This window comes from Engystomops pustulosus, chromosome 7 (assembly GCF_040894005.1).
Source record: "Engystomops pustulosus chromosome 7, aEngPut4.maternal, whole genome shotgun sequence".
NCBI classification, from domain to species: Eukaryota; Metazoa; Chordata; class Amphibia; order Anura; family Leptodactylidae; genus Engystomops; species Engystomops pustulosus.
In genome coordinates, this window is record NC_092417.1 from 13,258,358 (window position 1) to 13,272,884 (window position 14,527).

General features: G+C 42.8%; 1 protein-coding gene across 2 annotated transcripts in view; it reads right to left on the minus strand.

The window, feature by feature from the left end:
• Positions 1–442: 442 nt before the first annotated feature.
• Positions 443–14,527, minus strand: part of TMOD4 (tropomodulin 4) — a 28,933-nt gene continuing 14,848 nt past the window's right edge. For both annotated transcript variants that reach the window (XM_072114835.1, XM_072114836.1), the window contains exons 3-10: positions 12,985–13,141; positions 12,359–12,481; positions 8,141–8,230; positions 7,866–7,996; positions 7,666–7,773; positions 5,723–5,866; positions 1,896–2,040; positions 443–1,203 (exon numbers count right to left, since the gene is read on the minus strand). In XM_072114835.1, the coding sequence (XP_071970936.1) occupies positions 1,178–1,203; positions 1,896–2,040; positions 5,723–5,866; positions 7,666–7,773; positions 7,866–7,996; positions 8,141–8,230; positions 12,359–12,481; positions 12,985–13,141 (924 nt within the window). In that variant the 3' untranslated portion in view covers positions 443–1,177. The remainder of the gene's footprint in view (positions 1,204–1,895; positions 2,041–5,722; positions 5,867–7,665; positions 7,774–7,865; positions 7,997–8,140; positions 8,231–12,358; positions 12,482–12,984; positions 13,142–14,527) is intronic.

Sequence of the window (14,527 nt, forward strand, 5' to 3'; positions counted from 1 at the left end):
AGCAGCTGTGCGTCCTTTATCTGCGCATGCGCGGCTGTGCATGGATAGTCTATGCAGAATGAAGGCGCATAGCGGCGAGGCCATGGCTCAGAAACCAGAGCTGCTGCACATGCGCAGAGCTGGTAGGCGGGATCGACACAGGCTACTAGGGCGTGGAGTAGCCTTCCCACCCGCTTCACAGAGAGGCTCCTTCACGCCCCAGTAGCCTCTGCTGATCATTTGCATAAAGATAAAGAATTACTACTAATACATTTAATGACTGGGGCTAACAGTTCTAGCGGCAACCTACCATCGGATCTATCTTATTAGGTGTATCCGTAATGGTAGCATTCCTTTGATGACCCACTTCAATATATCTCAGTACCGGTAAGGTCGATGGAAAATACATAAATATTGGATCATGTGACCAAGACATTTTGCAGTAAAATGAAGACTCTGGAGATACAGGTCAAGATCACTTTATTTACATATTTTAAATACAATTATTGTATTTTTATTCCAGTTCGGCTCCCGTTTCATTCTGTCCCCTCGATCCGTGAGCTTATAAAGTCAGACCTTTGGTTGGGGGTACAGAAGTTTGTATTTCATGTGACCATCACACCCCCCCTGAGGCAGCCATTGTGTGTTCTAAATAGACAGATGTAAGTGCGAGGTTTAAAACCTTAATGGATCGGGTCAGGGCCACTAGGGAGTGCAGATACAACAGTTTCAACCACGTCCAATAGAAGGACACCAAATGGTAAGGGCAAAGGGCCTCCACACATCCCTACATCACTTAAACTTTCCCTCTACTCTATTTACTCCGAGTTCTATTCCAGGGGTCCAAACAGTAAGATGTTGGCAGTGGTCGCAATGATATTTTTCCAAGACAGGTGTAGGCAACACCTTAAGACTCGAAAGGAGCGTGTATCAAACTGATAGACCGGATGGTCACATGTACAAAATGGCTTCTTTCCTATAGTTTGGTACTTGGTGGGTAAACTTAAGACACTCCATGGCAGTGTTACCTAAAGTGATATGAAATGTGAGACAATGATGAATTGGGATGTAGGGGGACACACAGGTGAGGGACAACACAAAGGGGCACGGATTGGATAAATATGAATCCTGGGCAGAAATGGGACATAGACGGCACCTACGAGATTTAGAAAAGAAAGTCTTGGGATAAAATATTCAATTAGGCGCTCATCTTCTTCTTACGACCTGGAAAAAAAAAAAGAGTTTTTAATGAGAGTAGCCTGAACACCCCCCTAATTCCTCTATATCAGGGCGTCTTCTACGCTACAGTGGTGAGCAGGTGATGCCTAATCTGCCTGTGGGGGCCACAGATGTGACCGGTGATCGTAAGAGCTAGAAGAACCTGAGATGACACCACCTTCTCAAGATCTTACAAGGATACTTGGTATAGTATAGGCTGACGTGCTTTCATCCCATACGTGACTTATCTCATGGAAAGAAGTCAAAAGTCACCTATAGCGGTTTCTTATCTCCGGTAAGAGCAACTGCGAATGTTAAAATTCAACCTGACCAAATCTTCTTCATCCTACAAAGCAGTTTGGTCAATTTCTGCCATAAATCATGGATTAAACTGCCGAGTACAACAGTATGTACAGCACCAACATGGTGGAAGATGTTTAGGAACCTGCAATGGATGAGGGTCATGAATCTGGAGAAGAAGGGTCTACACAGGTAGATGGTGGGGCTTGCAGGTCTATGGTTTGTATAGTTTATGGAGTGTATGAATTTATTGAAGGCTTCAGTAGTGAGTGGGATCCTCGAGATGAAATACCCCAACAAAACCTTAAAGTTAATACTCTAAGAAAAACCATTTAAAACAAAGCTATAGGTTATGTTTCTATAGTAATTTTTTTTTGTCCATAAGGAATAAAACTTACGGGTCTCCAAATTTCGAGTGATGGCGTTTGAAGCTCGGGCCCTTGGTCCCTGCTGTGTAAAGTGGTACCCAAAGCGGACAACAGAAGGACAGTTCTCCAGCATGGAGGCCATCTCCATCTCTACAGTGTCTCCAAGGTTCTGGTGCTGAAGGGAATAGGAAGAAGAGAGGACTGTGATCGGGCCTTGCTAATATTTTTTCTGAAGGAACCTAGAATGAAATCTCAAAAAAGCTCTAAAAAAAAGTTTAATTTCAAGAGAAAACATGGGGAGAAGTGCCCCCCCCCTGCTAATATTGAATGAGAGGTCTCTCCCTGTTGTCTTTATAGAGATTTGTCACACAAGTTGAGTAAGGCCTCACGCACATGTCCGCTGCGTGTGCCGTGAGCCACAAGCCGGCTGAAGAAGGAGGGGGTGAGCACAGTTTACCCCTCCCCTCTCCAAAAGTAAGCCGAGTGGCCCGGCTGAGAAAAATGTGCACCCCACAACGTTCCCGCATGCAATGCATGTCTATGGAAGCCGTGAGCTAGCTAGCGGTTTTGCAGGCTAGCTCACGGCGGCCATCATGTGGATGTGAGCATGGGGCCTAACACAGAGAAAAGCCCCTAAAGAAGGACCCTGTTAGCGTTTCATGTTGTCCATGATTAACCTCTCTTTAAAATGAGTCCCTTTCTACAACACCCCTGATTCTGAGTGGTAACTTTTAGATAATAAGCACATGACCCAAACACGATATTCTCATGAACGGTACTACCTAGCGTCCAGGAGAACGGAAATGTGGTTCTCCAAGTTCAGTTGAGATGAGTCGAATTTTTTAAAAGATGTGTCTAAATCTAATCGGTCTAAACCAATGTTGCTCCCTCTAGTCCTCTAAAATAGATCTTTAATTAAAATCTCTCGTCTCGTTTTATTATTTGTTTTATATTTTTTAAATTTCCCCTTAAAGGACACCTACGATCAGTTTACTTGATGGAAGATGTGTATCGCTCACCTCACCGTACCAGTACTGTGTCTATGAAACCTATTGTTCTTCCTTTCAGAAAGAGGAAGGAAGAATCCAACAATATTGCACAAATTTACACAGAAACAAGTAGTGGCAAAAAATATTTAAATTCTTTATTGTAGTTAAGTGACAAATACTGGTTAAAAAATGATCCTGCCCCAGAGGGGACACAAGACAATGTTGCATGCCAGACAACAGATCAGAGTAATAAAGATGTGTTTTACACAGGGCCATATCCATCTGTGTAGTACTAATGCGAAGCATTAACCGACGGAAATACATCAGAAAATGGTAGTCAGAGATAAGTGAAATATAGCTTACACATGTAGAACTGATCGTTGCCTGGAATGACAACAGCCCCGACGCGCGTTTCGGCTGGTTTGCAGCCTTGGTCTGGGGGTGGAGTCATCAGGGCAATTCTGTACACCATTCTGCGTTTTACCCATTATTATGTATATATCTTTGATGAATTCATTGTTTTATATGTCTCCAAATTAGTATCTGTCCCTATAGTGATTCATACCTACCATTCTGGTAGACTAAGGCTACATGCACACTGCCGTGTGCCCGCCGCACCGTAGCACAGCAGGCACACGGCAGCGCGGGGAGAGGAGGAGGTGAGCGCCGCTCACCCCCACCCCTCTCCATAGGAAAGTATGGGCAACGGCGCCGTAATATGGGAAAAGATAGGACATGTCCTATCTTTTCCCGGGCTACAGAGCGGTACGGTGCCGCACGTGTGCGGCACCTTCCAGCTCCCGTACGATGCCATCAGCCCATAGAAGTGTATGGGGGACATATATCAGCCATATATACGTCCCACATACATGTGTGTGAATGCAGCCTAATTGTGATATTTTTCCGAGCTGGGTCTGTCTGCGGGTCTCCACCGTAGTTCAAGCCTATGTATGCTGGCTTTTTCTATTTTAGTTGCTACGCATGCTCAGACGAGGCGCCGGATTTGATAGACTTACCTCCCTTCTTCTTTTTGTCGCACGGCGCTTGACTCATGCTTGCAGCCTGTGCTCACGATAGTCTGACTTAATAGCGTGATCCACCACTCGGCTTGGTCACATGACCATTACCGGGCATGCTCATTGGTTGCACATATATTTTTTAATGTGGCTCGTTGCCCTGATGACTCCACCCCCAGACCAAGGCTGCAAACCAGCCGAAACGCGCGTCGGGGCTGTTGTCATTCCAGGCAACGATCAGTTCTACATGTGTAAGCTATATTTCACTTATCTCTGACTACCATTTTCTGATGTATTTCTGTCGGTTAATGCTTCGCATTAGTACTACACAGATGGATATGGCCCTGTGTAAAACACATCTTTATTACTCTGATCTGTAGTCTGGCATGCAACATTGTCTTGTGTCCCCTCTGGGGCAGGATCATTTTTTAACCAGTACTTGTCACTTAACTACAATAAAGAATTTAAATATTTTTTGCCACTACTTGTTTCTGTGTAAATTTGTGCAATATTGTTGGATTCTTCCTTCCTCTTTCTGAAAGGAAGAACAATGGGGCACATTTACTTACCCGGTCCATTCGCGTTCAAGCGGCGGCTTCTCCGACGAGCGTTCGGGTCTTCGGCGATTCATGAAGGTCCTGCGCCCGATGTCCACCAGGTGTCGCTGCTGCGCCGAGGTCTGCCGAGTTGCGTCGGAGTTCACTGATCTCTTCCTGGCGCATGTAAGTGTGGCGCGTGCAACCAATTTTTTTTTTTAAATGCGGCGGTTTTTCCAAATCCGTCGGGTTTTCGTTCGGCCACGCCCCCCGATTTCCGTCGCGTGCATGCCAGCGCCGATGCGCCACAATCCAATTCAGGGAAATATTCGGGTAACACGTCGGGAAAACGCGAATCGGGCCCTTAGTAAATGACCCCCAATAGGTTTCATTTATAAATTACCAACAAGCCATATAGTACTAAATCATATAGGGATGAACATAGGTTCTAGTACACCAGTACGGTACAACATATATATCATCATTTTTTTCCCTATTCTTGGTTTGTTCAATTTCGTTAATAGCACTGTGTCTAGCCAGCATCTTTTATTTTTTCTTAGAACGGGCGATTTTTATTAAAAATGTACTTTATAAAATATGCTTATGAGCTCGAGTTTTGCTCCCCCGCAGTCTGATTTACGCACCCCTGGTGCCAGTGGCAGAACCTATGGGACGCTCTGAGAGCTGGTGACGTCATCGGCTCTCGCTGGAAATCTCACGGATTGCACTGTCAGCAGTGCAAGGAGGTGTTATCGTGTCAACAGCCGCCTATTTTCGGTTCTATAGTGCCTAGGAACATGGTTTTATCTAATATGAAAGATAAAAATCTCGCTTTTGGTTCTATGATCTACACAGCCGGAGATACAGGCAGCTAAAGACATAGTTGGAAAGGCAAGTGCAGGAAAAGATCCAATTCCCACCTATTTTTTAAACTGCCTGTATTGTCCAGTTCTTTCTCTCACACAACCATAAGCTTGGATCAAGACGATGAGATTCTTATCTTTAATATGACACCGGCAGCATGTTTCTAGGTGCTACAGAACAGAATATAGCGGCTTCTGAAGGGACACTACCCCTGCAACCACTAAACATGACTTTTATCACATGAAAATGGCGTGAGAAGAGTCACATTTGCATGATTTTGGGGCATATTTTTTTTATAGGTAAATAGGTAAAATTCTATGGACATTTCATCCACGACCGGAGGGGCTAGTAGCGTATTGGGGTTCCCTTTAATGTCCACCAGAACCTAAACGACTTGGTCTACATGGTGTGTGAGTATGTTCTCCTTCGGTTTCTCATGGGAGTCGTTTTACCTGGTTGTCCACCTTCAGTTCAGTCAATGTAGAATTGTGTTTCATGGCTTGGATGACGGACAACATTCCCGCACTGGAGATGAAGTTGGACTCAATGTTTAAGCTTTCCAGAGTCTTATTTTCCTTCATCATTTCGGCCACGGCCTGCAAAGAGATAGAAAATTGTTACGGGGCCGAAGAACAAGGTCCCCGATTTAAGGACACTAAACCACCAGTCCATAAGAAGAGGTTTGACAGGTTTCCTTTAAGAGCTGTGCACCTCCTGCCGGAGCCCTGATGGCACCACGTTACAGAAATCATTCCGACCCTGGTGAACCAGTGGCCCGGCTGTGTGATTCTATACATTTACTGGAAATTACAAGTTGTTGTTTGAGATAATGGACGTCACATGTGGAGAGAGAACATTTGTAGATTTAACATCTAATGGATACAAGCAGCACGAGGCCGGTTTACTAAGTGCCCCATTTGTTGTGCCATGAGGAAGGTTTTTTATATCATTCGTGTTATTTTTCAGCGTTCCGTGTGCCGCTTTTATTTGGTGTCGCAGTTCTGTGCTGCCATCTGCTGTTATGGTTGGAGTATAAAAAGTTCTGTTAAACTTGCTCCTTCCTTCCTTCCCCTCAACCTTTCGTGATGTTACAACCCCGTCATCATTACAACCCATTGAAACCTTGCTGCGTGCTCAGCCGCAGGCCCCAAACTGATTTGGGAGTAGAACCAACTTAGGCATTTTACTAACACTTGTAAGGAGAAGCTGTGCGTGTGTAGGGACCCGATGCCCTTTGAGACGCCCTGTGTGTTTCTACATCTCCTACAGCTGGTCACCTCTCTTGCGCATATGGCATCCTGATGGATAACATATCCACTTTGTTCCCCCCGTTTATTGGGAGCGTGAACTTGGGAAGATGTTTCCGCAGTCTACTTGGCTCAGATCACTCGAGCTTTGTCATAGGTTCTCTATGTCGTGAGACATTGGCCCCGGAGACCAATTATTAAGTGCTCTCTCGCTGGTATAGAGGACCATCCCGACTCTATTCTCTGTTCCCCTCAGTCTCGGACCAGTGTTGGGGTTGCTCTGGAGTTAGGAGTACTATGTGTCATGTGTGGTGGGACTTTTTTGGGATTAGGTCTTTGACTTTATCAATATGCTTCTGGATAATCACTTGGAGAACTTTCTGGCTTTAGCCTTGCTCTGCTTATTCCCATTCCCCATCAGGCGCCGGTATTAGCCAACTCCTGGTAGCAGCAAAGACGGTCATTACAAGATTGGGCAAGTCCGTGAGCCCCTTCCGTCTCAGATTGGTTTGCTGAAATTAAACATATTGGGCGGATGGAGGCACTGAGCTTCACTCCACCATTGGCTCCTATTTGGAATGCTGGTCCCCTTTGGATTTTCAGCGCTCATCCGAATATAGAAAGATCTCCTGAACACACACCCTCTATTGTATTGAAGTTTTTTTTTTGTACATTTGTTTTTGTCTGCTGTGTTGGACCAATGTTTCATGTATGTGTTTATCGACATAATGAAACAAAATAATTAGGCAAAAATTATGCACATGAGCCTGAGGGGCTCTGGGAACAATTAACAGATATGGAACCCGTAGCCCTCTCATTTGCATAATATTTTAAACCTTTTATGGCATAAGAAGCTAAAAGAAGAGAGGATCCTGACAGAGGATGTATAGGCATCCTTTGGCTGCTGATACAGCACACAGATGGTTGCAGATAAGAATCGCAATGCTCCGTAAGTCAGGAAATTGAATGCATTGATGCACTGGATAAAGATTTCCAACTCTCTGGGGCATTGTTATGAGTTCTGTTAAGGGTAAAACTGACAAAAGATTAGATCCAATAATCACCATCAATCGTGTTATAGCACAGGAAGGGAAGGGGTAAAAGAAGGGCTTAGAAGAGACAAAATCTGATCAGTAGATAACACTTACATAAGCCACAGGATCATTACTGCGTGTAGCTACTATGCTCAATTTCTTCACATGAGTGTTGCTTTTCATGGCTTCACAAATCTCCTTTAGCGTCGGGATAGGAATGTCCTGCGAAAGGAGAACACACCATGGACACAGATGACTGAAGGGTTGACTTAAACTTTATGAGCTAAATATATTATATTCTATAAGATAATTACATGGATATTATTCAGATTAACTTCCAACAGGTCGGATGCGTTGCTCTTTATCTTCTGTAGGGTATCCTCCACATTGGTTGGATTTGGGGGCTCGTCCGGGACGGGTTTATATCTGTCTGGCTGTACAACACCTGTAACAATTAGAGATACATATATGACCTAGTTAACCTTTAGTATAACTTTCATTTCCTGCCGTAGGAAAAATGAGTAGTAATATAATGGAGGACAAAAGACTTTTCTCTCTATATGACTATGGTAGAAAGAAGAATACTTACTGTTGATTCCTTCCTTATTCATAATGATTCCAGAAGTGATGGCATCATAATACTGCTTGTTACTCATCAGTGTGTACATCCCCAAGATGGCTGAAATAGAAGAATACATGGCATCAGTCATGGTTCTATAACCCTAACCAATGTGTGAAGCTATATACTGCTATTGAACATAATGTAGTATACAATGAAACCTCTGTGAAATAACAAAGTCGTCTTTTATATGGATAGAAATACACACAGGATTCATGTTAATGGGGGTCATTTACTAAGGGCCCGATTCGCGTTTTCCCGACGTGTTACCCGAATATTTCCAATTTGCGCCGATTTTCCCTGAATTGCCCCGGGATTTTGGTGCACGCGATCGGATTTTGGCGCATAGGCGCTGGCATGCACGCGACAGAAATCGGGGGGCGTGGCCGAACGGAAACCCAACTGATTCGGAAAAACCGCCGCATTTAAAAAACAAAAAGTGTCGCGGAGCTTGCACTTACCTTCACTAGGAATAGGCCGGTGTACTTGAGTGCGTTCCGATGCTCTTCAGCGCAGCAGCGCCACCTGGTGGACGTCGGAGGAGAACGCGCCGCTGGATCGCGAATGGACCGGGTAAGTAAATCTGCCCCAATGTGTCCAATGAAGTCAGAAAATATGAACAAACAAGCCTCCAAAACACACAAAATTATCTAATTTATGCTTGGTGCTAATGTCGTTCCGGCCCACACATATAACCATAGGGGGCCGAACCCACACACAACCACATGGTCTCAAGCCACATACAACCATAGGGAGTGCATCCAAGGCCACAATCATAATAATAAGTGGCCCATCTTAGCCCTCACATATAACCATAGGGCGTCCATCACAGCCTACACAATTAAACATAGGGGGTCTCTCCCAAGCCACTCACACACAACCATAGTATTTCCATCAAAAGCCACAACATTTTTGGTTCCCAACATGGCCCCAAAGCTCATCTCTTCTCTCATTCCTCGTTTCCAGCATTGTTCTACCACTCATTTGGTGGGAAGTCTTCCACTACATTTATCTTCTCCTGAACATGGTCTACTCTCCTTTTCCAGATCCCCAACCATGCATCTCTTATTCCAGGTCCTGATCATTCTTATACATATATATCACTCAATTTCTCTACCAAATCTTGATGTACTTGCTGCTTTTATACAGTATAAAGGGTGCAAAATTCTTCACAAAAAAGTTCTTAAAGAGGGAAGGTCTCCTGAGAAGGTCTACTGTCACTGTTATATAATATAGAAATGAAAGTCTAAATTCAGCTTTGTGGACATCTGCCATCCATAAACGTAGATATAATAAGACTTCAGCTACCTCTTTAGGAAACCAGGTTTTTTTTTTAGTGGAATTAACCACAGAGTTACATGATCCCTCTTGATGGAACCAAAGGTTGGATGTGAGAAATGATTAATATACAATGTCCTCACCCTCAACACAGCGTAAGAAGATATCCCCCCCGGCTTTGCACTCTCCCATACTAAATATAACAGTTGACTCAGATCCAAATCCTCGGAGTTCTGCTGACTGGAGGTAAATGTTGCAGTCCAAGCTACCGGAGCAGTGAAAAAAGTGTACTATCAGGACAACATGAGAACTTTATGGAGAGAGCGTTCCTCCTGAAGGCCAAGGGATGGATGGTGGACACCACGTGATAGGAAGAAGGAAGCAATGATTTCTTTGTACAACACTAAACATCTCCAGACTTTGTCTGCTAAATCGACAATGGTCAATTTCGCAGACAAAGCTATTAACTTGGAGATGTAGAAGTCCTTACTTTCTTCTCCCCATCATGTGGTGTCCACCATCCATCCCTCGGCCTTTAGGAGGAACGTTCTCTCCGTAAACCAGACTTTCCCCAATTTCTCCAACTCTTTCCATCCTCTAGATGGAATTTTTGAATCCAGTCACCGCTCCGATCAACCGGTGTTGTTATTTTCTATACCCAATATGCTAATGACACTCTTTATGGTCATGTAGGCGCACAGTTGGACGGGTTGGACGGGTCCAACCGTTGGGTTGGACGCACAGTTGAGCACCATCCACCGGACAGTATAGAGACTAATTAGCATATCGGGTGCTCAAACCAACATTGTTGGAACAAGGGGAAGCTAGAGAATAGATTTATTGGCTAACTAAAAAAGGTTGATGACAACTGCAAACTTCCGAGACTACTCAGGTCTTTTCATCAAACATGGTTTAAATTTCAGCTGTGCCGGAATCAATGGATTCAGACTTGGAGATGCTGATGCTTCTTTAGAGGGGCTCTTTAAAGTTTTATGAACTGAAAAAGTTTTTTATCTATTGTAAGCCACTCCACAATAAAGGATTAATTCGGAAAAGGACCACACAACATTCATTTCGGAGTTTAGGGGAACTGTCTACCATGACCACCCTTACTACTGCTCTGGAGGTGGACATCTTATCTTCTGTGTGTGGAGATACACAAAAAAAATAAACTCATCTCTGCAACATCTGTAAATTGAATGTTTTCTTATCTTCTAGTTACCACGAGAAACAGCATTGCGCCTCTCAGTAATGGCCTCTCTGGAGTTTTGATGTTGAGGTCTCCAGGAGATGAGCATAGCTCCTCGCTGAGGTCACATGGGAGCTTCAGACCCTCAAGACTAAGGAGCTAGATCATCAACTGGAGTATGACCTCCTGAATCACGGCACACCTCACCAGCTAAATCCATATCATGTACTCATCCCGCCGCAGTGTGAAATGTAAAATAACCGCCTGCTCTTATGTCCTCATAAAAGGAACGTGTTTTTTAATTTTTGTTAAAAATATTTGTATTAATAAAGTACTTATTGTTATTTTATATACTAATTTAGCTGTTCTGTTTTTTTAGGGATTGTCATCACCAATGGAGCTCAAAATCTAAATTTTTGCATTGAAAGACGGATGTCACAAATCACTTAAAGGAAACCTAAAATGAGGAATCTACTATGGGAAGTAGACCTGATGGTAGATTCCTCCTGTCTCTGCCCTAATCTGTAATGTAATAATCCTGGAACCTAACCTGTTAACAAACTTTATTTGAGTAATATGTAAATTACCTGCAGAGGCTACTGGGGTGTGGAGTAGCCTTAGCTCCCAGTACCAGGCAAGTAAACGCCCCCGGAAGCCTATGCAATTAATTTACATATTACTAAAATAAATTTTTTAACAAGTAAGGTTCCAGGATTATTAAATTACAGATTAGGGCAGAGGCAGCAGGAGGAATCTACCATCACATCTACTTTCTCTCCTTGTTTGCGTTGGTTTCCTCTGGGTCCTCCGGTGTCCTCACACACTCCAAAACATACTGGTAGGTTGATTAGATTGTGAGCCCCATTGGGGACAGGGACTGATCTGGCAAGCTCTGTGCGCTATATAAATAAAGGAATGATTATTATTATTATTATTCTGATAGTAGATTACTTATTGTAGGTTTCTTTTAAGGCACAGTCAAGCCATACAATTGGTTTGCAATCTAAGCAGGGGTGTGGCTTTTCTTGCTGCCTGTGCAAGTCAAAGGTTCATCAATATTAGTTTTTAGCAGGAAATTTTGTTAGGACCACATTTCAATAGGTATTAGGTGAATACCAAAGACTACAGTGTAAAAAATTGGTTGGTAATGTAAGCATGGGTGGAGCTTTTTTAGAGGATATACTTTATTAACTCTGTGCCAGCTAAAGGGTCCTTAAAAATTAGCTTTTCAGCAATGAATTTTATAAAAACAACCTACAAAACACAAATCGGTTGGCCCCTTCATACAAAGCAATGCCCTACAATTGGTTGAAAATTCAAGCCTTCCTGGATGGTTAGATGCAATTTAGCTCCTGCTCTTCCCTGTGTATACAATCTCAGGTCCTTTGATTGGTTGGTTATTTAAGCAGGGGTGGGTCATTCTAGATGGCTGCTGGGAATTAAGCTCACATTCATGACTCATGATTTTAACTTTCCAGCAATAAAGATTGTAGCAACTTCTAACATGCATCAGGTAGCAACCAATGACTCAAAGTCAAGCCCTACTACTGGTTGGCAATCTAAGCAGGGGTGGAGCCATGAGATACGTGGCTGGAAAAAGGTTCCTCCCCTTTTCACATTTATTCATAATCCAAAAATGACGCTCCTCAATAATTTATAGTCAAATCATTGTACCCCATATTCATTATTTTGGTATAAGGCATCATCAACATGGTTCATACCTGCAATGTCACACATTTCGGCATCGGTGGCATTGGCCAAGGCCTCCTCCAGCTCTGGTTCTAGTGTGATCTGTTCCTCTTTAGGGATCTCTCTTTTTGCCTGTTTTGGGATAAATGGTTTCCCTGTTGAGAAAAGACAAGGTCAATGGTCCAACTCCAGTTACATCCAAAGCTGCATTCACAAAATAACCCACACGCCCTTAAATTTTGGTTCTACAAAGCAGATGCAGTGTACAGATACGGGATTAGTAGGGGCAGTGCAATGTGGTGAGTACCCCTGAGAGTTCACTGGAAACTAGGTGGGATTTGATGCAGCTCTGGATGTGACTGGAAGTGAATATAACGTATATCTGTATACATTATACAAATCATTACACTTCAGCATAAACATGGCAGAGGGAAAAAGGGGTCAGTGAATTCAACAGAGCGAATATAGCCCGCACCTGTCTATGCCTCTCACTGTCCAACACATGGGGGAGGGAAGCCAACGGGCCGAGCAGAGGAGACACTCCAGGACAGGAGAAATACATCAGTATGGGCAACGTATAGGAATAGGACGTATGGTGGATAGGATTGTGTACACAGGTCATAGTAGAACATAGAAGACAGAGAAAGAAATCACTAACCCTTCTTCTCCCCCGTGAATGGGACAAGATCTTCTCGCTCCTTCACATCCATTGCCTCCTTCTCCAGATGTTGTAAGAGGGCGTCTCTGTCCAGCGGACCTGTGGCGCCCTTATTGGTTTGGTCTTTTTGGCGCAAACCGGCCGGGAGTAGGATGTTCTGTATCACAGAGACCAATAAATCAGTCTGTGCATGTAAGATCTGTAATACAACCTGATCTACTGATAACTTCCTCACATGTTATTCTGAAAGGGAATCCCAGTCATAGTAGATCTCAACAAGTTCTACATGACACACGATAATTACTATAACAGAATATAACTACTATAATACTGCCCCTATGTACAATAATATAACTACTATAATACTCCCCCTATGTACAGGAATATAACTACTATAATACTGCCCCTATGTACAGGAATATAACTACTATAATACTGCCCCCTATGTACAAGAATATAACTACTATAATACTGCCCCCTATGTACAAGAATATAACTACTATAATACTGCCCCCTATGTACAAGAATATAACTACTATAATACTGCCCCCTATGTACAGGAATATAACTACTATAATACTGCCCCCTATGTACGAGAATATAACAACTATAATACTGCCCCCTATGTACGAGAATATAACAACTATAATACTGCCCCCTATGTACGAGAATATAACTACTATAATACTGCCCCCTATGTACAAGAATATAACTACTATAATACTGCCCCCTATGTACAGGAATATAACTACTATGATACTGCCCCCTATGTACAGGAATATAACTACTATAATACTGCCCCCTATGTACAAGAATATAACTACTATAATACTGCCCCCTATGTACAAGAATATAACTACTATAATACTGCTCCCTATATACAAGAATATAACTACCATAATACTGCCCCCTATGTACAGGAATATAACTACTATAATACTGCTTCCTATGTACAAGAATATAACTACTATAATACTGCCCCCCTATGTACAGGAATATAACTACTATAATACTGCCCCCTATGTACAGGAATATAACTACTATAATACTGCCCCCTATGTACAAGAATATAACTACTATAATACTGCCCCCTATGTACAAGAATATAACTACTATAATACTGCCCCCTATGTACGAGAATATAACTACTATAATACTTCCCCTATGTACAAGAATATAACTACTATAATACTGCCCCCTATGTACAGGAATATAACTACTATAATACTGCCCCCTATGTACAAGAATATAACTACTATAATACTGCCCCTATGTACAGGAATATAACTACTATAATACTGCCCCTATGTACAAGAATATAACTACTATAATACTGCCCCCTATGTACAGGAATATAACTACTATAATACTGCCCCCTATGTACAGGAATATAACTACTATAATACTGCCCCTATGTACAAGAATATAACTACTATAATACTGCCCCCTATGTACGAGAATATAACTACTATAATACTGCCCCTATGTACAAGAATATAACTACTATAATACTGCCCCCTATGTACAGGAATATAACTACTAT